The sequence below is a fragment of the Amblyomma americanum genome, chromosome 1 (genome assembly GCF_052857255.1).
Source record: "Amblyomma americanum isolate KBUSLIRL-KWMA chromosome 1, ASM5285725v1, whole genome shotgun sequence".
Classification (NCBI taxonomy): domain Eukaryota; kingdom Metazoa; phylum Arthropoda; class Arachnida; order Ixodida; family Ixodidae; genus Amblyomma; species Amblyomma americanum.
Window position 1 is genome coordinate 535,623,855 of NC_135497.1, and position 27,613 is coordinate 535,651,467.

The following is a 27,613-nucleotide window of genomic DNA, read 5'->3' on the forward strand; positions in this document are numbered from 1 at the left end:
TACACTTTCTGTTGGGAAAGGTTCTTCATCGTATTTACGTTAGCTACGGTGGTGATCCTTACTGTTCATTGTCAGGGTGTTCCTTGTGCGGTGGTGTGAATGTGGATACATTTATTTATATATTTATTTAGTTATTTATTTACGTATACTGCAGCCACGGTAGGAAAATTGCCGGAGTAGGAGGAAAAAAGAAAGAGAGGGACAGCATATTCAGCAGTGAACAGCATTAAAATATATAACAACAAGTCAAGAGAATATTTACAGGTTTGTAACACTATTAAAAAATAAATTTGATTCCAGCGAGCGTACATCATCGCTAAAGAATTCCATCGTTCCATAACAAATGGAAAAAACTAAATTTGAACACGCGCTGCGCGACACACATTGGCGGGTGGCAGCATCTTAAATGTCAATAATTAGTTTGACTCGAGGGTAACTCCTGTTTAAGCCAGCTTTAAACACTATGGACGTAGGCCAGGTGTTGGCGTACGCGGCCTATTTTCGCGACATGGTAAAACAAGTGATACCGCACATACCGACGGCGAGTCTGCGAGGGTGGAAGTACGGGCGAGTTGGTTATTCAAGGTAATGGGGTCACAACGCGAGAACGACATCACGAAAGGGAGAACAGGAGCGTTGTGTGGGTCCTGTTCTCCCTTTCGTGATGTCGTTTTTCACGCTGTGACCACATTACCTTGATTCTCTACGGAAAGGGAGATAGCAGGGACTCCTAAAACGCCAAGAAGAAATAGTATTGCCTTTCTGGTTTGAAGGAATTGTCCTCTCCTTTCCACTGTCACTGATTAACGGAATTTTAGGCCCCATGAGATCGTAGTACGCTAATGGTTGCTCGGCGTACGTTGAAGTCGCAGATACATCAATTTAAAACAGCTGGTTATGGACCAATTTCGCCAGGTTCCTTGTCTTCTGATTTGTAAAACAAAGAACCAAGACGTTTCATGATATTCGTCGTCGAGTAACATGACTTGTCAAATATGCATCAGCAAGACGCTGTCGCATCGGATCATCTACACACCTCTAGATAACATAATCCAGAAGGAAACGCCACTAGTTGCAGGATATTGTTACTGGAAAAGCCATAAGGCGAGAAATTGAGAAAATTAACGGCACAAAAAATGAACTTTGCTAAACTAGTTATCATTCGTGGCTCATTCTTCATGCTGCAAAGATACCTGCGAAGCTGGCTTTGTGAACAGTATCAACGCTTGCACTACGAGGGTACTGTAATCTAACTCAAATTCGGTAACCTGTATAATTTAATACCTGCTGACGGGCTAGATGGTGCATTGCAGATTGACGGAATCCGTGAATCTGCAATGCACCATCCGTCAATCTGTATAATTTATAGTATTACGAAGGGGAACCAGAGCACTGAGGAGAGCAATAGCGTGACAGTTTCTAGATTCCTGTGCAGCAGCAGTGACTTCTCCACGCATAAAACAGACTTCAAACAGCCAAATAATTACTGCCGCAGGCGCAACAAGATATCTGTTGTTTCTTTCCCACTCAGTCACAATACTGAAGCCGCTAAGCCACAGCACAGAGCTCAGGTGTAACTAGAATAGCTCAAATTTCTTTTTCAACTTGACTTCATGATGCAATAGCAGCTACAACTGCTCTGTCATCTTTGGTACATTCGTCAACTTTGGTTACTCCTAATACTATAGGTTCCATTGCGGTTTAGTTATTTGTTTCAATTGTACTTTTTTGTAATTTCAATCAAAATTTTGTTAGTGACTAAACGGATTTAAAAATTATTGCTTTTTCATTTTTAAGCCAATTATCAATGGTAACGGTGATTACGTACAGCATTTGAAAAAATAGAGCTCACCTTTTTCATTTATTATACATGGTATTTTTAAATCAATATTAACCTTGTGGGCTGGCTTGCAATTCATTTTCTTCGTGGAACTCAATATATTCGAACACTTGGTAATTTTTTCTAGCTTGGACCAATTATTTGAAGCTGAATAATAATTTCAATTTTTACCTTTAATAGGATTTCCAATTTTTGGCAGACTCTATTCAAAAGAGTTAACTGTAGAATTTTTAAAAGAAATATATGTTTTAACTTTTATTTACCTTTGAGGAATTATATCTATTTTTTTTTATTTAGGCAAATCATATATTTTTCTTGAAAGGAACAATAAATTGAAGAAGTATTTTGCTATGTTGTGGTGACATAATATTTTTACGAGCAAATCCAAAATAAATTCTATTCTATGAACATTTTTGAAAATTTTCATGCTTGGGTTTTAGTATAGATTGTAGTGTACTCTAATTTTTAACATTAAAGAATCCAAATATTATACATATAAATTTCATTAAAATAAAATTTGCAATTTAAATAAATTATCTAGATATATACTCTTAGCTAAAACTGAAGTATTTTTGAAAATTAAAATAGGGCTGAGTATGAATGAGAACGTTCGCTCATTAAATGTTTCAAAAGAACTTTAATAGCATTCTTATTTTCAGTTTTGAACTGAAACACAACATTAGTAATATTCGGTTCATAATGATAGTTTAAATTGTGATAAATTTAAAAAATCTCAATTTTGATATTTTAAATTTAAAATATTAAACTGAAATATAAAAATAAACTTTAAACACATTTTATCTTTTGATGTAATAGCACAGAAATTTAGATTTTTTAGTAAGTAAATAAAATGATTAAAGTTATAATAGTAAAAGGAGAAGTTACATTAGTTATGCTACCAAGATAATTCTTTAATTCAGGCGTTTTACTTCGCAGAATATGGTTACATCTTTTTTAAGTAAGGGGCGACATGCGACTATCGCATTTACTTGACTGCATAGATGAAACAAATGTTCACACTAAGTCCAACACGTCTACTAATTAAAAAGTTCGCAGAAAAAGTAAATGTATCATCTAGCTCTAAGCCAGTACTGGTTTAAATGGTGGAAAATAGCTTCACAATATTTAGCATACATTTCTTTAATAGATCGAGACAACTAATAGACAGGAGTTGCAAAAGTAAATTTTTAACGAGTGAATAAGATCTTGCCGATTGCCAAGAATAATTATATAAGTTTAAACAAAAAATTCATAATAATAAATACAGAAAACACAATATATTTATTAATTAAAAATTATTAAAACTTATGAAAACATATAGCTATATTTGTGCAAGCAGCAGCAGATAGATTTTTTTACATTGAAAAGTTTAGAAAGGAATTATAACATTTATATTTTAAAAAAGTGAAGTTTTGAAAATTTTATGAAAACTTGGGATAGAAATTTCTTTAGTAGACTTGGATTAGAAACTTTATTAATCCTGTTATTAGAAACTGTGTCTTGTCAGTAAATTAAGATTATGAAAACAAATAATTATGGCAGTGCTTTAACCTTTTCAGAGGAATTTGCTCTTTAATGGATAAAAGAGCTAAATCTTACTAAAATTAGTTACATCAGTCTGTATACCACTATAAGTTTAATCTTTATTAATACTCGAAATTTAAAATAAAAACAATTAATTATGGTGCATCACAAATCTTAACCCTTTTACGGATGCAACGAAAAAAAGGCACTTTTTTCATCACCAGACACTTTCTGGGCCAGCTTTATTATAAGCAACAAAAAAACAGAACGGAAATTGTCTGTTCCTGAAAGAGAAGAAAGTGGGACAGCGTATGTCCCACCAAACACATAAGGGTGTATTCATCATGTGGGACAGGGTATGTGCCACCATCCACCTCAGGAAAGTTGTCAGCGGCAGCGAAACGGGCCATTGCAAGCGACGCAAGGTGGCACATTGCACATTTTGCAAAAGTATTTGGTGCGCACTTCCTTCTGCTTTGTAGAGCACCACCGGCACCGCAGTCGTTTCCCAGTGAGCATGGGATGGTGGCCATTTCCGGGAAATTGGCGCACATCAGGAACACCACTCATTGCGCGTCCATTCTTCTTACCTTTCTTTTTGTAGTGCGCTTTCATAGTGTTTCTTGATTTCCGAAAGGTGTTTTGGGCTATCAGCTGACGCCCAAGCATCAGGCGGAACTGCAGATACGTCGCAGGCCTCATGGAGGAAATTTGAATGAAAGCACTGACCGCCACTGCGCCCAAGATGAAGTAAAAAAATACGGCTCCACCAGCGCTTTCAACGGCGGTCTGCTGGAACGGTATTCCTTTTCTGGTGAAATTTGTCAACTCCACCCATCCATGTGTTGTACTCTTCCGCAACACTGCTGTTTTTTTCCCGTTTTGAAGGGCTCGCTGGACAGCCACAACACTTTCAGGGCCATGATAGTTCCACATAATGTGCACATTTTTGGAGTCTCGCCGTTGGTAGGCTACCACATCAGCCTTTTTCCTCCAAATGTAGAACTCTCCGTCCAGCTTGTTGTCGACTTTGACTTCGGGTGGTAGATCCCTCTTGTTCACTCGAAATGTGCCACAAGCAAGAATGTCTTTCTAGAAGCTCTTGAAGCAGCTTGGTAGAGCTGAAGAAATTATCAAAAAAATAACTGCGAGCCAGCAGGGACGGCGCCATCGGCCAGAGTCAGGACAACGTTTTCGCCCAAGGTTCTGTCTTCTGCGCGCTCTTTTCTTCATAGAGCTGGAACTTGAGGAGATAGCCCTTCCCAGAATGCGCTAGAGACCATACTTTGTATCCTGTCTTTGATTTCTGGTTTCATTGGCATGTATTTTTCATGCGTGAACGATCTTTGAAGAGAATCAAGATCTTATCAACAGCGAAGTGACTGGAAGCGAGTAGTTGGCCTGAAGTTTCTCGTTCACCATCTCTATCAATGGCCGAACTTTATTTGAGCGGTCAAAATCTTTTGAGCCGGACTCGGACATTTTGTCATAGTCAGCGAGATGGAGACGGTTTGTTATCAGTTGAAACCGTTTGTAGGTCATTACTTGTGGAATTTTTTTTACATGAAATAAACTGTCCGAACACCACTACATCTGCAGCTGGTGCACACGATTCACGCCCTTCAAAAACAGGACACCAAGGTAAGCACGAAGCTCCACGCACGTGAGTGTCGTCCCTTCTTTGCGGCTGGCTTGTGCTGCATATAAGTTTGTTTGATCTACGATATGTTTGATCACGTCGTCATCGAAATACAGCATCGATGCTTCAAGGGCGGTGTTTCTTTCCAAGATCTTATAAGATCCAAGCGCATTGTGATTTGCAGGAGTCGTCGCAATGAATTTCGACATGTCCCACTGGCTGGCTGTAATATCATCTAACAATCCAGGAGGCTTCTTGGCCCTTTTCTGTTTTTTTTTTCTTTTTCCTGAGTAAGGTTTGCGCGCAACTCTTTTACGCTTGCTTGTCGAGAAAACAGCTAATGGTGGCGAAATCTCGCCCTCTTCGCAGCTCTCATCGGTACCAAGCATTAAGTCCTCCTCGTCAGAACTATCGCAGTACTCATCTGCGCTCTCGTTCGACTTCTCCAGTAAACTAAAATAAAGCTCTAAGGCTTCCTCCGGGCTCAGGTATTTTCGGCCTTCTACGCAAAAAGAAACAATATAAACCAAATCGTGGTATTCAGCTCCAGCGTCAAGTTTGCCAACGCACTAGACTCGCTAACTTTAACACTACAAAGCCGCCGCGGTGGCTGAGTGGTTACGGCGCTCGGCTGCCGGCCCAGAAGACACGGGTTCGATCCCGCCCGCGGTGGTCGAATTTCGATGGAGGCGAAATTCTAGAGGCCCGTGTACTGTGCGATGTTCAGTTCACGTTAAAGAACCCCATGTTGTCGAAATTTCCGGAGCCCTTCACTACGGCGTCTCTCATAGCCTGAGTCGTTTTAAGGCGTTAAACCCCCATAAACCAAACCAAACCTTCACACTACAGGCATCAAAACGCGCGAGTGCTGCAAGATTCATTCATACGAAGTTATTTTCGCCAGAAAACATGAGCTTACATTCCCTCCTTTTTCTCTGAACGTTGCTGCAGTGCAAGAAACAGGTACATTCACTTACCAGGCATCTCACTGCTGTTCAGGCATTTTCCAAACCAAGCAAAAAGACATTTGGACCAAACAAACAAACTGAATCAAAGGGATTTGTGGCGCAACCTGTTGATAAGTGTAGAAAACTGCACTGAATGTTTTCTTTATATGATAAGCACAGAAAGAAGGCTACAAGGAAGCAATCCAGGTTATAATTTGTCGTACAGATTAGGCGGAAAGGTTGTTGAGCAACTACTACCAGGTTTAATGTATGCGGACGATATTGTACTGTTAGCAGATAGCCAGGAAGATTTGCAAACTCTGATAAATTGCTGCGGAGACGAAGGATACAGTCTAGGTTTCAGTTTTAGCGCAACTATGTCTTGTTTGATGGTTTTCAACGACACAACGGATCCGGAGCTTGCAATGCAAGGCCATGAAATACGCCGAGTGGCCGAATACAATTATCTCGGCGTATGTTTTTTTTTCCCAGAAAGTGCCTGGAGGCTCTTCCTGGCTAAAAGCGGCTCATGCAGCTTGACTAAGGCCAAGAAGGCCGATACATAGCAGTGTCAGTAACATCATATTTTAATTAAAACAGACATGTTACCTCTAATTTTGAACAGTAAATACAAATTTTGTAGAGTATTCGGAGCACTGAAGTTATAGCAGGTAAATAACATAAGTCATACATAAAAAACACATTTCAAGAAACGTGGCAAAAAAATTGTACAATTGATTTGCATGAAGTGAAGCAAAGAACAGAAAGAGGAAAAACCAAGGTGTAACAAAACAAAGTAAAGAACGAGTATTGCCAGAGGATAGCAAGTACAAAAATCAAGATCTGAAACGTTTTCTACTCGATCCTAAAGTGTGAGTATTTTTGTTTAGTATGGGTAAACGAAAGGCAGATGTACGCGGAAAAGCACGAACAGTCTCTCTTAGCAAAAGCGCGAAGAGATGCCGGGATAATGAAACATAGGGCATTGTGGGTGTATAACAATTATGAGGTACTGAGAGGTATTTGGAAAGGAATAATGGTGCCGGAGCTTACTTTAAGGAATGCAGTTCTGCGCTTAAAAGCAGAAGTTCAGTCGTGATTAGAAGTAATTCAGAGAACTGTCGGAAGATTAGCACTAGGTGCCCACGGGAAAACCAGAAACGAGGCAGTACAAGAGGATAAGGGCTGGGCATCGTTCGAAGCACGGGAAGCTCAGAGTAAAATACTATAGGGAGAACGCCTGATGAAATTGGACGATAACACGTCGGCAGCTAAGGTATTTAAATACCTATGCAGAAAGAGCGTTGACTCAAAATGGTGGAGAAGAACTAGGAAACTAAGCAGTAGGTATAGCAGACACGAGGACGGAGAAAGAAAGATCATTAAACGACAGGTTAAAAACGCAGAAGGTAAAAATTGGATAGATTCAATAGAAAAGAATCAGTGTAGATTTATATCAATACTGGAAAAGGCAGATCAGGATGGAAGCGTTTCATGATAATTCAAGAGGCAGTGCCCTAATCTTTGAAGCTAAGTCAGGATGTCTGAGAACGCGCACCTACAAAGAGAAATTTAACGAAGACGACATATGTCCTGTGTGTGGTAAATCTGTAGAAACAACAGAACACATCATACTCAGTTGTGATGGTATCCATCCCGACGTCCATGCAGGCACATTCACTCTTCATGAGGCCCTTGGGTTTAGAGATAACAATGATCATGTAAATAAATCTGCGGTCGAATTTAGAAAAAGCACTTGGAAGATTGGTGGCTCGAAAGCAGGAAAGCGACATTAGGTTAAAAGTGTAGGAAGACGTATTTTAAGATAATGGCGAATTTTAATAACCTACATCACAGTTAAACAAAAATAAAGAAAAAACTAAGCTGAGCTGAGCATCCATCCATCCATCCATCCATCCATCCATCCATCCATCCATCCATCCATCCATCCATCCATCCATCCATCCATCCATCCATCCATCCATCCATCCATCCATCCATCCATCCATCCATCCATCCATCCATCCATCCATCCATCCATCCATCCGTCCGTCCGTCCGTCCGTCCGTCCGTCCGTCCGTCCGTCCGTGCGCCCATCCAAAAAAAATTGTTTTGAAATAAAATAGGATTTGAAAGTAAAATTTTCTCAGAATGATATTGTTACGTAATGGCTATATACAACCGAGGTAATCCGCTAGGCGGAGGATCAATCGCCTGGGACAGCAGCCGACCAGCACACGTAAGCGCGCGCCACAGCGTCGTCGTCGACGTTCACCACACTTCGTCATCCTTCCAGCGTCCGTAGCCCTTTCCCCCGCTGCAAAAGCGCAGGCCCAGTCGGCACTATGCTGGCGTGGGAGAATGCGAGGTGTAAGGCCTGAGGCGTGACACATGTAAGATGTCGGTGCGGGGTGTAGCTGGAGGTGTGCGCGGTGTCTGTTTCGAACAGCGGTGGCGTGGCGGTCGTTTCTAGTCGGCGTCGGCGGCGCGGCGCCGGCGGCGTGGAAAGGTGAACCACATATTTAAAAAGCTATTTTGCTACAGCCTTCTTTGCTAAACTGGTACAAATTTTAGGGCTTCTCTTACTAAGGGCTGAGAGGACAGAATACAGAGATGTTGAAGGTTTGAAGAAATGCAAATTGGTCTGTAAATCTTTTTATTTCTTACAGCGCCATATTTAAAAAAAAGGCACATATCTCAAGCGCGTATCTTATTCTGTTTATATACCTCTTGCTCCACGAATGTGCAGAACCTTTCTTGTTTTCTGCTCCGTAGTCGCAATTGTTTTCTGTTTTTTTTTTGCTTTGCCTCTGTTAAATTTTTCCATTGCACAGAGTCTGTCAATTCTTCTATTATTGCGAAGCCGGCACCGACGCATGTGACACATACTTCCAATTGCTCCGAATGAGATTGTGTTTTTACATTATTCTTTATGTAAAAGGAAACAACCTCTTCTATGACCAACTTTTGTTTGTTCAGCCCTTTACCTGTCATCCAATGAGTCGATGATGTAACACAAACATTTCCGACTGGACAGTTTGTGAAATCGCTTGTTTTGAATATTAATCACCATTTGTTATTTTAAACTGTTCTTATAACGGCCTTTTCCCAGAATAAAAAAACAATTAAAATATTTTTTTTGTAGCAGGTGAACATTTTTCCAGCTGAGATATGTAACGATGCGTCAATGACGTTTTCAGACATATCGCCGATTACACGCGCAGCCACAGTGCCCACGACCTCGAGTCGTGATAACCATGTTCCGAGACCATTGATTTTTCTCACTGAAAAAAAAAATGGTTTTGAGGAAAGAAAATGGCGCAGTAACTGTCTCACTTATCTCAGTGGACACCAAACCGTTCGCGGCATGAAATGCGTAGCATGTTGTCTGTTCAATCTGCCATTTTGTCTGGAGTTAGAACCGCGCCCAAAGGCAAGGTGCAAAGGCGGGATTGAAAGAAGAAATAGGAGCCGAGTGGAGGGCTCCGGCATAATTTCGACCACCTGGGGATTTTCAACGTCCACTGACATCGCACAGCCAACGGCCGCCTTTTGCGTTTCGCCTCCATCGAAAAGCGGCCGCGGCGGTCGGGTTCGAACCCGGGTACTCCGGCTCACTATACCCGCGCCATCTTGCGCTTTTTAAGAAGTTTCGGAATCCAACATTGCGTTGTCTGGTAACGATAAGCATGCGCAGGCGTGCGGAGATCAAGGTTGCTTTGGCTTGTTTTGAGTTGCTTCATTGCTCAATTTCTTGGCATGATTATCTGCCCCAGGCAGGGAATTAAACAAGACAAAACAAAATCTCGAACGCAGCTAGATTTGCGGGGAAAAATCTTTTTATTCATACTTAGAGGGCGCGCCGATCGCCACAAGTGAAAGCGTTGGCAGCTGCAGCGCGCCGATTAGTTTGCGCATGCGGCGGTGGCGCAGCGAGGGAAATCGGCGGCGGCGCGAAGATGCCTCGGCGCACACCTATAGGTGTAGCGGGAGAGGACAGTTGATGCAGCGGGGTGATCTCATACGTCACCACAGTCACGAGACGTTTCAACACGGAAGGGCTTTTATATCGCGGGAGAAGTTTTTCACACAGGCCCACACGGCGGGACAGGGTCCATGGCAACAGAAAGGAGCCAGGAGTGTAGGTGACATCGCGACGGTGACAGTCATGACGGCGTTTATGATTTAATTGGGACGCCGACAACCGCTGGCGGGCGACAAGACGGGGGGCATTGGCGCGGGCGATGGTGTCCCGAGCATAAGTAGTAGTAGAGGCGGTAGCCGGCAATTCACTGTCGAAGGGAAGCAAAGGATCGCGGCCAAACAGGAGATAAAAGAGAGAGAAACCTTCTGTGTCGTAACGTGTGGAGTTGTATGCGAATTCACAAATGGAGGGGGGGGGGGGCTAATATTACACTCACGGTAATGGTCAGAGACGTACATAGAAATCATGTCCGTGAGGATACGGTTCAGACGTTTGGTGAGGCCGTTCGTCTGTGCGTGGTAGGCCGGAGCGAAATTTTGAGGTCCGGAGCAAGACTGGAGAAGTTCAGCGACCACTTGGGAAAGAAAGCAGCGGCCGCGATCGGTGAGCAGGTGACGTGGAGCACCGTGGTGGAGTATGACGTCGTGGAGGAGGAAGCCAGCGACAACAGTGGCGCAGCTGGTTGGAATCGCTCATGTGGTAGCGTAGCGCGTCGAGTAGTCCGTCACGACGGCGATCCACTTGTTCCCCATGGAAGACGCCGTAAAAGGGCCGAGGAGAACTGAGGTCGTCTTGTGGCGTTGGCAGAGCTCGCAAGCGGCCACATAGCTCCGGCCAGAGCGGTAGAGGCCTGGCCGAAAGAAGCGACGGCGCACGCAGTTGTACGTGCGGGATACGCTAAGATGACCTGCCGTGGGAACATCATGACGCCGTTGAAGGACGCTGCAGCGCAGGTGTTGAGGGACCACGAGCAAGAACTGAGTGCCGTCAGGGTGCCTATTACGCCGGTAGAGGATGTTCTCGTGGAGAACGAACGGGGTGACAGAAGCACCACACAGCGGTTGGCGGTGAGAGCGAAGAATGCAAGCGCTGTTCTTGAGCAATGTTGCGTAAGTCCGATATGCAAAAAACACAGGCGTCAGCCTCACATTCTTTGTAGGAAGGCGGATCGACCGGTTTACGGGACAAGCAATGTGCGTCTTGGTGCAAGCGGTCGGACTTGTGGAGGACAGAAAATGTATATTCTTGAAAGCGAAGAGACCAGCGCCGCAGCTGGCCAATAGGTTATTTGAACGAAGAAAGCCAGCGTAAGGAGTGATGATCCGTTATAACAGAGGAGGGGTGTCCGAACAAGTAAGGGCGCAATTTGGTAATGGCCCAAACGAGGGCTAGATATTCTCTCAGGGTGGTACAATGTTGGCGCTCTGACACAGAAAGGAGACGGCTGGCGTACGCAATGACGCGAAGCTGATTGCGTTGCTGCTGAGCAAGTAGTGCACCAATGCCATGGCTGCTCGCGTCGGTCCGAAGCACCGTAGGGGCTGAAGCATCAAAGTGAGCCAAGACAGGTGGAGCGGTGAGAGCATTGATAAGGGCTTTAAAGGCAGCAGCTTGGTCGGGCCCCCAAGAGAACACGACTTCCTACTTGAAGAGCGTGGTAAAAGGGCGGGATATTGCCTCAAAGTTCTCGATGAAGCGGCGGAAATATGAGCAGAGCACGAGAAAGGTGCGGACAGCACCGGAGCCGCGGGGAGTAGGAAAGGAACTCACAGCGCGGACTTTGTCGGGGTCGGGTTAGATGCCGACAGAATCTACCAAGCACCCAATGGCCTTGAGCTGACGGCGGCTGAAGGTACATTTCTTCGAGTTCAGCATCAGACCAGTGCGGCGAAAGACGGCAAGGGTGTCTGAAAGGCAGCGCATGTGGCTTTGGAATGTGGACGACAAAACTATCGCGTCGTCCAAGTAGCAGAGGTGCGTCGTTAATTCGAAGCCACGCAGGAGGGAGTCCATCATGCGCTCGAAGGCCGCAGGGGCATTGCAGAGGCCGAAAGGCATGACTTTAAAGTGATACAGGCCGTCCGGGGTGAAAAAGAGTTTTTTTACAGTACCGTTCGTCGACAGTGATCTGCCAGTAACATGAGCGAAGATCCATGGAAGAAAATTATCTAGCGCCGTGGAAACAATCGAAAGCGTCGTGAATTCGGGGCTGAGAGTAGACGTCTTTCTTTGTGATGGCATGCATGTGGCGGTAATTGACACATTATCGCCAGGTTTGATCTTTCTTTTCTGAAAGCACGACAGGAGATGCCCAAAGACTACTCGAAGGCTGGATAATGTTGCGGCCAACATCTTGTCTACCTCCTCCTGGATGACACGGCGCAAACAGAAGGAGACCCTATAGGGCAGCCTGTAAATCAGGAGGACATTGCCGATGTCAGTACGGTGTGCGACAACAGAAATTCGACCCTAGAGACGGTTATCAATGTAAAAAAATGTCGCTGTGGGAGGATAAGAGGCTACGATGAGCAGTGAAGTCACCAGGACACAGATCGTCCGTGATTATCGTGGAAATAGGATCCGTACGGGAGGGCTGGGATGCAGAGGTGTTATAGACGTCAGTCGTTGGGTCAGAAACTGATCAATGAGGACAGGTCAGAAAGTGAAATAGCGGCGGGAAGAACTTCAGGAGACAGGCCGAAGTTGAGAACAGGTAGGTAGATGCAGTTGTTGGTGATATGAACAATGGTGTGCGGAAAGACGACGTGACGATGCAGAATCAGAACTTCAATTTATACGCCCTCTTTACGATGCGCTGACCAAAAATCCCCCTCCTGCCCCATGCCGTACTGACAATTTTTTGCGGCTCAAGTCGAAACCTGGGATACGGAGTGGAAATGGATTCTGCACCTTCCAAGGGCTCCGAGAGTTCCTTCCCCACCATCATCATCGTCAGCCCGACTACACCCACTGCATGAGAAAAGCCTTTTCCGCGTTTCTTCAATTAACCCTGTCACTTGCCAACTGCGCCCACCGTATTCCCGCAAACTTCTTCAATTCATCCGCCTAACTTTCCTCCGCCCTCTGCTACGCTTGTCTTCTCTAATAATCCACTCTGTCACCCTTAAGAACCAGCAGTTATCTTACGTTTGAATAACATGCTCTCTCCAAGCCCATTTCTTCCTCATGATTTTGACTAGGATGATATTTACGCGCGTTCGATCGCTCACCCACTTGCCCGCTTCCGGCCTCATAACGTTACACCCGTCATTTTCATTTCCACAGCTCGGCGCGTTGTCCTTAAGCTAGAGCCTTTTCGTTAGCTTCCACTTTTCTGCCCCATATATGAATAGCGGTATTATAGGGGTTGGTTATATTTCCGCATTTCTTAATTACCTGATTGATAGTTTAAATATGTTTGTTTTTTAGAAGGTTGTGGCCAAGTACTACACCAGGGTGACCAAATCCTGCTCTGGTGAGGAAGTGCGTTGTCGGCCCTGGTTACCGAGCCGCACCCCAGGCCTAGTTTTGCAATTCAATCGGGACGCAGATTTTTTGCAACTTCCAGTGGAGAAGTGTACGGCACTGGGATTCGAACCCCGGCCGTCTTGCAGGCGAGGCGGATGCTCTACCTCTGCACCATCGCTGCAGTCCTTCGCCATCCAGACTATTTATTTATTTCCGCATACTGTCAATCCCAGCCAGCTTTTTTACAGGGATGGGTGCACTTAGACTGAGACCCAAATTCTAGATATAAGTTATAAAATGATAAGCAGTTATACAATGTAAAGCATGTGTCTGGTTGAAGTTAACGCAAGAACAAATTCGATTGCGCAGATGTGGCCCTCTTGAAAATACCGCCGTCATCACTGACGCTACTCAAACAGCCCTGCGGGCTGCGCGCGGAAATTGCGGTTTCGGTTTGAGTTCCTGGTTTCACATTTGAACTTATTTGAGCATTTCAGTAAAAAGAATCGCGTGCTTTGATGCGGGAGCCCCTAAGTAATATAAATCAACCATATTCTGAGTGCATTGAAAAAAATCACTGGAGTTGCCTGTTAAAAGCTCAACGATATAGCGCTGCCTTCGGAGCTATGGCCAACTCTTGTCCGCATGCAGAAAACCTTGACGGGGGCTCTGCTTTTTCTAAGCTTAAGCTGACGCCGAGTGCGTTTAAACTTGTTCTCAGCAGATTAATGCACGTGTTTAAAATGCATGCAATAATTAGATGATGAAACTAACTGACGTATCTCGCCTAGAGTGTCTTTCACATATATACTGAACGATAACTGCCACAGCGAATTTTTTTTCCGCATTGGCGGGACCTCAACAAGAACTTCAGCTCGCTACCCGAGCCGCAATTTCTGTCACACAACGCCTTTTGGCCTTGCTCTCTTCTGAACGAAATATGGCCGTCAATAAAAATATACAACAATGACAGTTTAGTGTTCTACGAAGGACTTCCTATGACAGGCTCCTGAAAGGTTAGCCGAATAGATAGCTTCTGTTGGTGGCCTTCATATTTATACAGTTTCTTGCTCGGTTCGGAGGTTGCACATCTCACTTTTTTGTTCTGATAAAATACCCCCTTGCATGAACTTTCGGACATGTCATTATGCAGGGCTCCTTTTATTTGTACTGCAGATTGGAGGCGATTCGTTGTTGAATTTTTGTTTTATTTTGTTTCTTATTGTAGGTGGCTCAGTGGTTGTGGTGCTCGGCTCCGGACCCGAAATACGTGGGCTCGATTCCGTCCACGGCGGACGCATTTAGATGCTGTCGAAAAGCTAGAGGCCCATGTACTGTGCGATGTCAGTGCAGGTTAAAGAACCCCAGGTGGCCGAAATTTCTGGAACCTTCCACTAAGGTGTCCCTCATGGCCTGAGTCGCTTTGCGACGTTAAACCTCTATATTAACCGCTTTTTTGTTTTTAGTGTGATAGCACTACTAGGCGCATTTTCCTATTCTGGGCATGCGTACAGTACGTACGTGTCTGAAACCTGCTCTCTGTCAGGTGGTCCATCTGCCCACCGGTTTGCGGGTAACCTGCGAGGACTGTGTGTGCACTTGACGGCATTCACTTGGGTGAAGGGTACACATGGTAAACCTTCAACGCCTTCTAGGCAAATACCGTAAGGTCAAAGGTGTTTGTAGTAAAGGCTTTTAGTGCAAAGGCCTTTTTGGTTTGGCGGCCTTCTCGGTAAATGCCTTCCGAGTGAAGGCTTTAAATTTTAAGCCAAAAGCGTTTATGGTAAAGGCCTTTAGTGAAATGGCTTTTGTACTTAGGACTTTAATTGCCCTCCCAACAATTGATATGCACGATATTCCGCGCTTAGCCATCCTAAACCATCTGCAATTTTTTTTTTGCACAGCCCCGTTCGGGACCTCTACTGGTGATCTTCGAAACAATACACTGATTACGGGATGGCTGCAGGAATTGCGTGCAGCGCCTCCGATTGGTTTCATCAGAGAGTGGTCTTGCCCAGAAGGATACCTACCAGTGAGAGGCGCATGCGAGGGTATGTTGAATGACTGTGTACACAGGGGATATGCTTTTGTTTTCTGAGTGTGCAAAACAATGTGCCTCATGCTGCCCAGTTTACAAGCCGTGGTGCCCCTTCAGTCATGCATGTGTTGATGGCAACATTGCGAAATGGGTGCCGTTTGTACGGAACAACGTTGTTTGGCGGCAGTATGCGCAGTGCCAGCGGTTGCTTAAGTCACAAGGGTTCTTTCGCTAAAAAGTTAAATGGGAATTCCACTCCTATTAATGCGTTCTTTCTTGTCTCTCCTGGGCGCTGGGCTCTAGGGTAACACCAACGTAGATACCGTCGTGCGAAGTTTCACTGGTCCGGGTGCAGGGTCACCGGTAGCATCATTTGCTGTACAGGAAACATATGGGGGAACAACTGGAGCCTATAAAGAAAGGTGAAGGAAAAATGTGTTACCGCATGACAGCCTAAGCCTATACTCAGCAACCATATGGACGCGGCTACAAACTCTTTTCCAAACTGGGCCATATATCACAAAACATGGCCTTACACGATTCAAGGCAGCATGTGTCAGATGCTGAGACTCTGCAAAACTATACCGCTCTACGTGGGGTCGCCGGCTTAATCCACTATAAACATAGATCGATAGCCCTAGTCATGAGGAGTGAGAGGATCTTCCGACTGGCTCAGACCCGCCTAGACACGTTTGGCTGATCCAACGGGCAAAAGATGCAGCTAAAGCCAACGAACTCGCGGACTGAGGAATGCCGACCACTGCTTCCATCTCTAATCCTTGCAATTCATAACCCCCGTAGCCCCTTCAAATGAATCAATTAATCAATCAATCGCCCCTGGTAAGGCCGATGATTAGCGCCTGCGCACATTGTGCTTTTCAATTTGTTACATTTGATTTCAATGCTGCTGCCACGCATATGAGTCTATTCTGTTTCAGTTTTGGAAAGGTCATAACGAGCACCTGGTCCTGTGAAAAATGTATTGGCACCGACGTGAGGACCTTGTGCACCGTGTCGACAGCGTTCGTCACCTGTTTTACCTGCTGCCGCTTGTTTTGTGGCTTTGGCTTCCCACACACATACAACGTTCCGTGCCCGACGCTTCACCTGTTAGTACAGCGCAGCAGCGCTATTTTTTTGTTTCGACTCCCGGCCTCTCCTGAGGAAGGCGAAATTATCGCGAGGCGCAGGGTGGCCACGTGATCGCGGATTCGCTATGTTGGCGCGGAAGCGGGAAAGCTGCGCTGTACAAAGCAAATTGGCAAATGTGGGCTGTCACAGCCCCCATAGCTTCGCCGCTTCAGAAGGCCACTTACACGCTTGCCGCTGTACAGCTGCGTTGCATATTAGAAGCAAAAAAAGAGCTCAAGGAGGTCATTTCTTCCTTGGCACATATTGTTCCACAGTTTGCGCCCCCTTAGCGCCGCACCATTCCCTGTCAGTAGAAGATATATTAGCTTGCTCTCTGACGGTTTACCTCGACTCTAAGCGATCGATTTGGCATCAGAAAGAAAGATAAAGAAGCTGAATCGGCGTTAAGTAGTCGCCGCAAGTTCAAGAACATTGACTTCAGCATCGGTCGTGATTACTCCGAGGCCGTCCGGGCAAAACACCGTCATCTATAGCAGCTGGCAAAATCTGCAAAGAAAGTGGATGGCCGCATTCTTCTCGCTTTCAATAACCTTAAAATTAACAATGATGCCTATGCGTAGGACAATGAAGCTGGTCGCGTAGTTTGCGTTTCTTGGCACTCCACACAAGAATGACGTCCTTCTGCAGTGATTACCTCGAACCAGGCCCACGTTTCTCATCTTGACAAACGTCTCAATGTAGCATTGATAAAACCAGTTTTTCCTTTACAATAACATCAAAAGTGTTGTATCTGAATGTGTTGAATTGTCTTCACCGATTCCCTCATGCTCCGCTTCAATAATGGCACTCACGGAAACATGGTTCACTGATGTCACTGTTGTTATTCCGTATAAGACAATTTTTGTTAGCGAAACAGGGTTTAATATCTTCCAATGCGGTAGACCAAATCGTAGAAGAGGTGGTGTACTTTGGCGTTAAAAGATGTTTTATTGACTGCACCGGTAATCACGGTATTCATTACTTTTCTTGAATGTGTTTGGGTTCTTTTAAAGTGCGATTCAAATGATGTAATCATCGGTGCTGTCTACCGTTCGCCTAATATGAGTGATTCCTTTTCTTCCGAATTTAATCGAATTTATGCGTAATATGTACGCATTTTCCGAACTATACTCTAATTTTATTTGGTGACTTAAATTGTCGTAATATAAATTGGTTCATACAATGAAACAAGGAGGTCCATATTGCTTGTCACCAACTGGAATTTGCCGGGGTTAATGCTGATGCTTGCGCTCTTCATTCGTTGTAGGAGATTAATTAGATGAATGAGATGCTCTTCCAGGCATTGTGAGAACATTGCTACGCTATGCATGTAGGCCACAGCATAGTTAAATTTAGCCTCTCCGAGCACAATAGCCATTACTGGCTGAAAGGTCGCAAATGAATGGCACAAAGCGAAAGGCAATCGTAGTAATTCGAACAATCCCCGATGGGAAGTGAATGCAGTTTCCTTGATGTCACAGCGGTCAATCGGTGCTTGTAGAAAACATCAGCTACAGTTTATACTGGTAAAATACTTTGATGTCCGTTGTTAATACATGACAGAGTCGACTGACAGAAAGGGGTACGAGGTTCGAACTATCACAGCGTTCAGCCGTCGATAATCGACACAATCGTGCTGTGCCGTCTTTTTTAGGCAGAAGAACAAAGAGAAACACTCAAGGGCATTTTTAGGGTCTTACCTCACCGGTCGTTACCATTTCGTTGATTACACCATCGAGAAGAGATCGCTTGTGTACGCTCAAAGGCCTCGGGTTGATTCTAATCGGGCAGCCACAGCCCGTTGGCTTTCCCAGGAGCCCCAGCGAACACTGTGGCAAAGGGCCTGAATGCTGTCTGGATTCTGCATCTTTCCGCTGGTGACTCCCTGATGGAGTTCTAAACAGTGAGAACACCTCTTCCTGTGCATTGACCGAAGGGCTGTTTGTGGCAAGCAACTGTGACTGTTGCTCAGGGGGTTTGGTCGTGAACTCAAATGCTTGTGTACCAGTGCCGTACCGGTAGGTGCCCGGAAGAGATCCATGACGATGCCTGCCTTTGCCATGAAATTGCGGCCAAATATGACTGGACAGCAGAAACCGGGAAGATGTAGGAAGCTCTGTCTGATCTTTCGCCTATTGAAAGTGGCTGTTAAATGGGCTGCTGAAGTAGCGGGCACTACTTGAGCCTACGCCATACGGAGGTTAGTGCTTACAGTGCGCAACTGGACACGTTTTTTCTCGCAGGCGTTTTTTACGCAGTTCCCAAAAGCTGATTCCGTATAGCCTGTATGCAGAAGAGCGGGCACTTACATTCCGGTTATTATAACAGCGACCAGCGGCGCATTAGCGGGACGAGTTTCATGAATGCGAGAAGTTGACAGCACAGCTCTCACCGTTCGTTCTAGGGGCCGTGATGCAGACATAGTGGACGGTGGCATTTAAACGGACGTCGACAATGGGGCCCGTGGTGATTTCGGCCGGAGGGGCATTCCCCGTGTCAGCTTTCCCGGCGGTTGGCCGCGACCCTTTTTCCCGGCAGCACGCTGATGTGAGAACCAAAATACTATGCTCCGTGCCGTGTCTTTCGCGCCAGTTGGCCCAAACTTGCCTTGCGTTTGGCGCTGTCCATTAGTCTCCCTCGCTGGCGGCACACTGCCGGGCGGCGTACCCACGGGCAGTGCTGGCGTGGGCTTAAGCCATGCCGAGAGGCGGGTTGAGAACTCTGGGGCCAGCTTTTGATCGCCCCTGCTTACTGCTGCTGGCCCGTGTCGTATCCCGTTAAGTTGAGGCTGAGGGGCGGCATGGTTTGAACCCACGACTCCATCAGAGGGAAGGGGCCGACGGGTTGCGCCCACGACTCCGCCAAAGAAATGGGGGCGATGGGTTGCACCCACGACTCTGCCAGAGGGAGGGGGCCAGCGGGTTGCACACACGACTCTGCCAGAGGGAGGGGGCCAGCGGGTTGCACACACGACTCTGCCAGAGGAAGGGGGCTGACGGGTTGCAGCCCCACCGCGTGGCAGTCGGCAGCTGCTGCAGGAGGATTCCCCATTGCCAGTGTCAGGCTCGGGCACTGGGTCGCATAGTGGCCATAGCCTCCGCAACGAACAAAGAGAAAAACTGGAAGTCGATTGGAATGACCAGCATTAGTTCGGCCTTTACCTGAAGTGAAGGCGGAGCCTGTGTGGTACTGGGACACCGAGCAATGTGCCGCCGTGGATCCGAGCTCGAGGGAGACATCAGCCGGATGAGGTGGCTTGTACTGGAGCTCCGCCAGGAATGACACCTAGATGCGGGACGATTTCATCGCTATGTCGTCTAAGTCCTGGAATACGTGGTGCCGGAGATGCGGCTGGAATGTCGGATGGCATCGGAGTATGGGATGAACCATCTTATCCACCTCACGTATTCCGGGATCTGCTGCATCGTGCAGCTCTTCAGATCTTCAGAGAAACTAATGGAGGCCCTCAGTTACGCCTTGTGTTCTGTTGCACAGCTCGTCCTTATGCGCACGATTTATTCAGGCGGCAATAATTTTTTCCGAAAGCGTGCTGTGAAATATGATCGGCCGCTGTGTACGTCTCCAGTTTGCGGCGGAACCTACTAATGCGACCCGTAGTACATGCGGCAGGACTACAGAGGCCGAAATTACCATTTCCTTATTATAGTCTTCCTATTAGGGCGGAATATTGCGAGCAGATTTCTAGTCGGCGTATTCCTCATGCCTTGGCACTGGAAAATGTAACCGCAGCTCATGATCCATGCACAAGGCGCCCATACTACGGCCAGGAGGCAATGTTTGAGCCAAGTGGCCGTCAGATGATGCTCCGTTTAGTGACAGTCAACTGTATTCCAACGTCTCTGCGAATTGAGCCTTTAACTTATCCAGCTCAGACAACGGGAAAATTACTGGCCCTAAAATATCAGAGGAGTCCTGCCACGTTAATTCCCATAAAAGTACCTCCGCACATTCTGATTTCAAGGAAGGCTCCTCTTTCACTGCGAACTGTGAGGCACCGCAAGGTTACCTTGAAGTTCCTGACATATTTAAGCACTAAAGAAGAGAACAAGGAAGGTTAATAGAATTCGCGACATTCATGGGGCGAACCAGTGCTTGAGTGAAAATTCACATTGGGCGCCCAATGAAGGCCTCCCCTACCAGAGAACGGAGTTCGCTGGCCATGGTCTCTCCCGACCTGTGACACCCCCTAGTGAACATAGAAGGTGCTGGTTCATTACGGACCAAAAACAACGCTTCCAAACAAGCACATCATAAAACATAGCGGCGTGCCCAGGCATGCGGTCAACGCTCTCGACCGGACAAAGCTATGGCTACAAAAAAAAAACACGTTACGTGGCAGAACAAAGTATAAAGAGCAGAAAGGGAGTTAGAAAGACTAGAAAGAAAATACAGCGGATGTGAATGGGAAGACGAGGCACCGAACTAGGGCTCGAAATAGTACACACTACATGAAACCGGGCTGCTCTCGTAGCAGCCACTCACTTCAAACAGCTATCACATCTTTGTCGATGCCAGTTCCATCCTCAGGCTCCATGAATCCTCGTAGGGTGCCGCCCGATCGTCCGTGTCCGTTGTGATTGCTCGTTCTGGCCGCAGAATTTGTGACCGCGCCCCAGCAGCGCTCCCTTGTATTAATTACTTTTTCTACTATTTTGGAAAACAGCGGTTACACCGATATTGGACAGTAGTTATTGATACAGTCGGTAGCACCACCATATGTGAAGAACTATGACTTTAGCGATTTTAATTTTATCTGGAAATATTCTGGTAGATAATACCTGATTTGTTAAGTGACGTAGGACTTCAGAGAGAATATCAGGAAGAGTTTTGATTGGCACTGCAGAAATGCCATCAAAACCAGAAGAACTGCAATGTTTAAGCCCGTTGATTAGGCAAACAATTTCAGTTTCTGTGGTAGGGTATAGAAACATGGAGTTGGATGGGTTACATTGAATATACTTTTTGAACTCATAAGAACCACGAGAGGTAAAAGATCCAAAAGTTAAAAAATGTCTATTGAACTCATTGCTCAGAGTAGCACTGCCAAACATTTCGTTATCGATATTTAATTGAGCGGGTATAAAGGTATGAAATCTATTAAGTAAACTTTTTACAACGCGCCAAGTCTTTTGAGGATCATAGCAAATGTCAGCAAATTTGTTGGCATAATAGCGACTGCGTTGGCATAATAGCGAATGCAACTTGTTGCGTTTTTTTTTGTATTCCGCGAACAAGCCTTTATCTCTGCATGATAAAAATTTGTAAAAAAAAGCATTTCGAGCTTTTTTTCTTAGCAGTAGCTCGCAAGTAATCCAAGGTTTCCTGGCTCTTTTGCTTTTCTTTATTATTAAAAGGTGGAATGCGATATCATATAATTCTATTATTTTTTCTAGGAATCGTTCGTACAAGTCATTAGGGTTTTGGAGTGCTAAAAAGTTTTTGCCAGTCTACAGCGGCTACAAGAGATCGGAAGAGTTCAATACTTCTGTTTGGTATCATTCAAATAGTGCGTGCAGTATTTGTGCATCGACGATCTATACGCCGCCCTCTTGGTACAAAACAGACAATAGATAACTGATCTTTGATGCCACTGGCAAGAACACCAGCCATTGTTTTTTCGTGACCGCCACTTAACAGAGGTCTATAAATGACTCAGTATTGAGAGTGACACGGGATGGGCCATTGATAACATTGGAGAAGCCATAACAAGACAATATCAACGAAAGTGCCAGATTCATGTGAGGGGCGAAGCAAGTTTATGTCAAAATCCCCCATAATTTTGTTTATGGTTTGGGGATTTAAAGTCCGAAAGCGACTAAGGCTATGAGAGACGCCGTAGTGAAGGGCTCCGGAAATTTCGACCACCTGGGGTTCTTTCACGTGCACTGACATCGCACAGTACATGGGCCTCTAAAATGTCGCCTCCATCGAAATTGGGCCGCCGCGGCCAGGATCAAGCCCGCGTATTTCGGGTCAGCAGCCGAACGCCATAAGCACTCAGCCCCCGCGGGGGCTCTTTCAAACATTAGTACTACTTACTAACTGGTACTAGCTATTAAATATTTGCCTCCATCGAAATTCAACCGCCGCGGCCGAGATCGAACCCGCGTCTTTCGGGCCAGCAGCCGAGCGCCATAACCACTCAGCCACCGCGGCGGCTAATCCCCCATAATTATAACGGGAAGTCCTAGTACAGAAAGTTTTTAGCACTAATTCAAGAATCCTAAAGAATTCTTCGTAAGAACCTGACGGCGGTCTGTAAACAACGCCATACATGAATGTCCTGGATTTGACAAAAAGCGATTCAATGTTCTGGTTCAAAAGTATGTAGTCAGATGCAACTTCGTAACAAAGGCCTTGTTTAATATAAATTGCAAAACCACCACCTATTTCAGCTTTTCTGCATAAAGCTTCACATCTATAACCATCAGAAAGCAATATATTGCCGCGAATATTTGCAGTGTTCGTTTTTCAAATCTGCCGCCACACCACTTTATCGCTTTGTTTGCGACGCAAGTCGCGACTAGATTTATCTCGATTGATTGCAGCCAGGCAGAGCTGATTCTACGTTGTTCGGGAATGTTCTAGTAACTTTGCGTTCTTTATCTCGAAAGTTCGCTATCAGCTTTAAATTGAGCACGGCCGATAGCGGCGGGCATTCTGTTCGACGACCGCCGAACACGCTTGTCGCTTCGCCGCCGCCGAGTGATTCAGTCCATTTTGGCTGCAAGTCAGCCCAATAAACAGTTTTCTTTTAGGAGACCCTTTCGTTTGTCTTCATCGCTGCTTCGACTGCCGTCACCACTACGTGACAATATCATCAGAATCCCTGAACCAGGATTCTTAAAAACCCAAAACATCAAACTCATGCTTTAACGAAGATAAAAAACGGCCAACCTCTTCATCCTTGTTATGCAAACTGTGCGCATTTAGGTGGTAAAAGGAAAAACACTTAGACTGCTGTTTCAATGATAAAGAAATGGTGCGAAAGGGTTCTATGTCATGATAGAGAAGACCAGCGTCAGGACCTGCCATTCTGCTGAAAAACCGGCCACAGTAGTAAACGCTCGCCGCTTATCATTGCATTTCTTCCAGGTCGTGTTCATCGTAGATCCGAAGAACCTTATCGCCTTCAGCCCTACGAGCGAAAATGCGCCCGTTTTTCTGCCACATGAAGGCATAGTTAAGTTCGGTTCCTTTTGAGCGAGCTAGCCAGAGTGACCGTTTGTTTTTCGCGGTAAAGTTGTCCAGAAGCTTCACATCCGAGTCCTTTGTAATGAGAGGAGTACGATATTTCATCCATTTTTGTTTTAGAGATGCCAAACAAAATCTAGCAATAATCACTGATTCCTTTCCAGCTTTCGCTGGCAAGCGATGCAGGGCTTCAAGATCCGAGTCCTCTAGGGTTGGGGGTTGTAGCGACGCCGCTAGGCTGTTCAATACCTCGAGAAGGTTTTCATGCTGTTCCTGAACGTTTCCATGCACTTCCATGTTCAGTCTGCGGTTGTACTGCTCTAATTCATTCATATTAAGACGTATTTGCCTGGTTGCTGCGGATTTTCTAGTTTCAATGTTTTCTACATTTTTTTAGGGCAGCCATGTCGTTCTTTTGTTTCTCAAGATTTTCTAGCATGGTATCATACCGGTAGGAAACCAGCTTAATTTAGCTTTCAGTTCCATCAACTTTCGCAACAAGTTCATTGAATGCGTCGACCTTGGCCACAAGAGGAAGAAGCAGAGAAAGTTTGTCATTTAGAAGGAGCACCTGGGCCACTTTTCTTTTTCACCGAATCACAAGTTGGGCATTTCTATGTTCACTTAGTAGAGTCACCCTTGTTTCGAAAGCTCGACGCTGACACACCCGAACATTTTCCAAGGTGATAAGGATAGTTACATGTGGAACATACTAAGCACTTTTCATCATCAATCACATCCTCATGGCAGGCTAAACATTCCGACATGATTCTCAAAATGAGGGTTGACTGAAGAAGACAGCAGGAAACAAAAGGAAGGAAAAAGTTTAGAGGAGGTATTCTAAAAAAACACCAACCTGCAAGAGTGTTGCGTGGCAGTTAGCGTAGATCCGCGGTGTGCTGCCTGCCGCCGCTGCTGTGTACAAATGTCGGCCCAGCCTGTGGATGCAGCCTTTTTAAGCACGGCCTGGGCACCTCGATGCTCCGGAAGCCGACCAACTGGTGGCCAAGTCAGTAGTCCTTATCAGGCAGACGGGGTTCAAGTCAGGTTCAACCAAGAATCCGGCGAAGCCACGATCGAAACAGGCGTATCAGCAAGAGTGTTGCGTGGCAGTTAGCGTAGATCCGCAGTGTGCTGCCTGCCGCCGCTGCTGTGTGCAAATGTCTATTTGCAGCACCACCTTTACACAATACCGCCACACGTGCCACCTTCATTTTTTTCTGGGAAAATGCCTGTTGTCAAGATTTGATTTGTTAGATGACAAAGGAGGTCAACAATAAGGTCAGCAATTTCTTTAATTAGTGCTACTTAAATGCCATTAAAGCCACACGAACAATTCTTTTTGAGGCTTAATATTATGTCATTAATCTCTGAAGGAGTAGCGGGATATAAGAAAAGGCTATGCTGCAAATTAGATTCCAGGTATTGTTCAACCTTTCTGGGTGTTGCAGCAGAAAAAGCTCCAAATGCCAAAAAAATGTCTGTTAAACAAATTTGCAAGAGGTTTACCTTTAAGAATGGTTCCTTCAATACTCATTTGCATTGGTATATTTTTTTTTCTGGATTTCTGCAGAAGATCTCTTACAGTACGCCAGGTATCAAAGGAAATATCAGAGAATTTTTTAGCGTAGTAGTAAATTTTAGATTTTTTTATATCTGCACCTATATATTTATGATCTTTTTGTACTCCTTCCAAACTGTCAAATCGCTGGACTTTACAAACTGGCTGCAGAGTCTATTTCGTGCCTTGATTCGTTTAAGATGTCGTGTGCCCCAAGGCTTTCTTTTTCTGGATTTTGCCATTGATACGGATGGGAAAGCACGTTCATACAACTCTATTATTTTGTCTAAGAATGCAACGTACAAAATATTAGGGTCTTCCTTGCAGATGAGTTTACTCCAGTCGGCTGAAGAAACGTGCTGATGAAAATGTTTATTTTTGTTTGGCTTATGACGCGGAAATTCTTTGGCGCATTAGTTTCTTCGGGAATTTGTTTACTTGGCCTTTCAATGAAGAAGAAAGTTGACAGGTGATCACTAAAGTCGCTCAGAAGCACACCTGCAGTTGTAACGGGAATATCGCTATTTGTAAGGCAAAGATAAGTGTTTCGCTGGATCCTGTGATGCGAGTAGGTGTTGTAATTATGTTAGCGAAACCATCGGCAGATATGTCCACAAATTCATTGACAAAATGCGCCTGTTCAGTTATGTTAATATTGAAATCACCCATTATTACCGCAGGTTTACTTTGTAACGAAAAGCCCTCTAGCATTGGATCGAGAAAATTAAAAAAAACTCCTTAAGAGGCGCAGAAGGCGGCCGATAAATTGTACCAAAAAAAATTTACACGTCTCCATGAAAAGTGATTCATAGGAAGGGTTTAAACTTGTGCACTGCGGGAGTAGCTCATAAGGAATGTTGCTTTTTATGTACAAAGCTACACCACGTCGCTTTTTAGGTTTCCTAAACAGTGCTTCACAACTATAACCGGGAAAGCGGACAATACCGCCCAAATCAGTATACCATGTTTCAGTGAATTCCAGTACTTCAAATCCATGCTCTAGTGAGGAAAAAAAGTATCCACTTCTTCTTTGTTTCTTAAGCTACATATATTCAAATGATAAAGGGAAAACATAATAATAATAATAATTGGTTTTGGGGGAAAGGAAATGGCGCAGTACCTGTCTCATATATCGTTGGACACCTGAACCGCGCCGTAAGGGAAGAGATAAAGGAGGGAGTGAAAGAAGAAAGGAAGTGAGATGTGCCGTAGTGGAGGGCTCCGGAATAATTTCGACCACCTGGGGATCTTTAACGTGCACTGACATCGGACAGCACACGGGCGCCTTAGCGTTTTTCCTCCATAAAAACGCAGCCGCCGCATAGATTTTGATTTTGGAAGCTTCGTACATCTCAGAGAGTTGGCATCATGATACAGACTGTTATCCATCGTAACTCATTTGCAGTGGGATTTCACAACCGCAACAGCACGTGACATCAACTCATCAAGGTCACTTTCATCGCGGATGCGAATCGCTTTCGTCCCTCGGTGTTTCGCACAAATATGGGACCATTTTCTTGCCAGACATACTGATGGTTTTTTTTTGCCTTTACCATTTGTTAGCCAAAGTAGGCACGTATTGAAAGGGGTCAGGTTGTCCATGAATTTCATGTCTGGTGCTTCATCCTCACGGCACGAGCGCCTCCGCATCCACTCTTCCTTAAGTCGAAGAGATGCAAACCGAGCAAGAATGATATACTTCTTACCCTTTCGTGGTGGTAACCTAAGTGGATCAAGGCTATGGTTTCCGAGCTGTGGTAGTTAAAGTTTTAAGGTCAGGTCATTCATTTTTTAGGAGGTCCTCGTGCTCCTTTACTGTGAGTCCGTGAACTTTCATGCTTTATATGCGACTATATTGTTCTAGTTCATTTACCTGTAGCTTGATTTCGTGCGTGCTCGGTGATGCACCTGATTCAATATCATTGACCCTACTCTCTAAGGCTGCAGTGTGAGTGTCTTTTGTGTCCAATTTATTCAGAATTGTATCATATTTGTCAGAAAGCAACTGTATCGAGGCTTCAATGTTCACATGTTGGACACCTCCAACTAGACTTCCATGAGTCACCCTTAGTACAGAAGGCGGATGCCTTCACCCCAGAGCATTTGCCTAGATGGCATGAGTAATCGCAAGCAGTGCATTTTATGTACATTCCATCAGCAGGCAACGAACAATGAGATGTGTAACACTCCATTTCATCCTCATTCTGCATCGCAAATAAATGTCTAATAAACACTTCACGGTGCTGGCAGTGGACAAAATAAATT

General features: G+C 45.2%; 1 protein-coding gene and 1 pseudogene across 1 annotated transcript in view; both read left to right on the top strand.

The window, feature by feature from the left end:
• The window catches only part of LOC144129205 (hemicentin-1-like), a 414,526-nt gene that overhangs the window by 324,409 nt on the left and 62,504 nt on the right, over positions 1–27,613 (top strand). Inside the window, exon 32 of the mRNA XM_077663195.1 lies at positions 15,308–15,454. Within this exon, the coding sequence (XP_077519321.1) occupies positions 15,308–15,454 (147 nt within the window). The remainder of the gene's footprint in view (positions 1–15,307; positions 15,455–27,613) is intronic.
• LOC144105053 (NADH-ubiquinone oxidoreductase chain 5-like) lies at positions 509–4,411 on the top strand (annotated as a pseudogene).